At 24.9% G+C, this 2,081-nt stretch overlaps 1 protein-coding gene across 1 annotated transcript; it reads right to left on the bottom strand.

Moving 5' to 3' along the window:
- Positions 1-319: 319 nt before the first annotated feature.
- LOC131656316 (agamous-like MADS-box protein AGL80) lies at positions 320-1,415 on the bottom strand. Its single transcript, XM_058926054.1, has 2 exons — positions 1,288-1,415; positions 320-1,094 (listed from the first exon to the last, which is right to left on the bottom strand). Exons 1-2 carry the CDS (start codon positions 1,364-1,366, stop codon positions 469-471), a joined length of 705 nt encoding a protein of 234 aa, XP_058782037.1. The 5' UTR covers positions 1,367-1,415; the 3' UTR covers positions 320-468.
- Between the last annotated feature and the right edge of the window lie 666 nt (positions 1,416-2,081).

A 2,081-nucleotide genomic window follows, 5' to 3' on the forward strand; every position in this document is an offset into this window, starting at 1 on the left:
ATTTTATATATATATATATATATATATATATATATATATATATATATATATATATATATATATATATATATATATATATATATATATATATATATATATATATATATATATATATATATATATATATATATATATATATATTATGCCTTTAAAAAAACGATTTATACACAAAACCTCAATCATTTGAAAATAACAGTATTTATTGATTCCATAGCTTAAAAACAAAGATTACAAGTTTGAAACAAATATTGACTAAGACCAAGTGTAAAACTAAAAGGAAAAAACAATAAAATCAACTAATAACGGTAAAAGACTCCTTAATATACTAAAAAACAATGTTTCAAAGATTCACATCCTCTTCCATTGTATAGCAGTCACATTTTTTTTAATTGAAAATATTTTGTAAAACACTACTACACATTGGAAGAGAATATGAGACTGTTATTCAATTCAATTATGAACTAGAAACTAAAATCCATTTGGGCCATCGTTAACAAATGGAAATTGAAACATAGAAAAATCCATTGGCCATTGTTGGAAATTAAGATGCATATCATCTTCAATGTTGGTCTCAATTCCTTGGACATACTGACCCATATTTGCTAGTTGACCATTTTCTCCACTCACCAGCCCTTGGACATGACCAATATTTTCTTGCATCTCTCTTCCATTCATAACCTCCTCTTGGACTTCAATTGGCATTCCTTTCATCTTTCCGTCGATTTCCTTCATATTTTCATCAATAAAAGAAGACAAATCATTGAGATCATGTTTGCTCATTAAATTCATTTCATTGAATTCACCACTTTGAATGAAATGATGAATGATATTGGTCATTTCCTTCTTTCTTGTTTCCTCCCTTTGCTTCTTCAACTGCTCGTAGACTTTTGCTATGCTTTGCCTTAAGAAAGCTTCTTGATCCACCATCTTTTTGCTTCGTTCAAGTTCAGGCAAACTCCTGAACTTGAACAACACATTTCTGACTCCGGAATCTGATGGCCAAACCTCTGGTTGAGGATTGTTCTTGTCATAGATTATTGCACACGCTTCTATCCCACAAAGTGTGCTGATTTCATTAACCTTCTTCATTATACCTATTTAAACCATACATAGTTAAAGGGACAACAAAAAATGTACCAAATTAAAGTTAATGCATGAACCTATACATAATGAAACTTATAATTGTATGGTATCGAGTTCAAATCTTCTCGAAGAAGGATGTAAAATGGAGTTAAAATATGATTGTATACATGCATAATTGAAATAAAGGAGAGGTTAAAATCTAACCGGATTTCCTCTTTCTGAATGTTTCCCTCCTCTTCGAGTTACAAGTTATGTATGCAAGTTTGACCTTCTTTCTAGCCATGGCAGTGATGACTAGAAAACAAAAAAGATAACGAGAAAATTAAGCAAACGATGTTTGTTATGTTTTTTTCTATAACTCCATTGTGTTATTTATATAGACAAATTTTAGATACAGCTTGTTTGAATTTATTGTAAAGGTAAAAGTAAAAATAATAAATGTTTATGATTCTATTTAATAAATTAATTTTTCTAAATAGAATATTTTAAATTTAATGTACTTTATCAAGTTTAAACAAATATTAGTATATCTTGAATATTGAATAAAAATTCTAGAATATAATACTATGTAAATCATATATACTGAAGATAAATACTAAATGTTTATTTATTTATTGTTTTATAATATACCTTATAAATCACTAAAAGAGATTTACTATAACTTTTATAAAAAAAAATTTCTTCATTTTCTTATAGAAATTAATTTTATTATGCTTTTAATCAGGACTGACTGCTTTTATTTATATAATGATTTAATTATTGATTGTTGCTTTCTAGTTGTTTGGTCATTGTCATCTGCCCTGTCTGCTTTTTTCTAGTTATTTTATGCATTATATAATGGTTTAAAGTTTCATTGATATATATATATATATATATATATATATATATATATATATATATATATATATATATATATATATATATATATATATATATATATATATATATATATATATATATATATATATATATATATATATATATATATATATATATAT

Source organism: Vicia villosa, linkage group LG3, assembly GCF_029867415.1.
Source record: "Vicia villosa cultivar HV-30 ecotype Madison, WI linkage group LG3, Vvil1.0, whole genome shotgun sequence".
Taxonomy (NCBI): domain Eukaryota; kingdom Viridiplantae; phylum Streptophyta; class Magnoliopsida; order Fabales; family Fabaceae; genus Vicia; species Vicia villosa.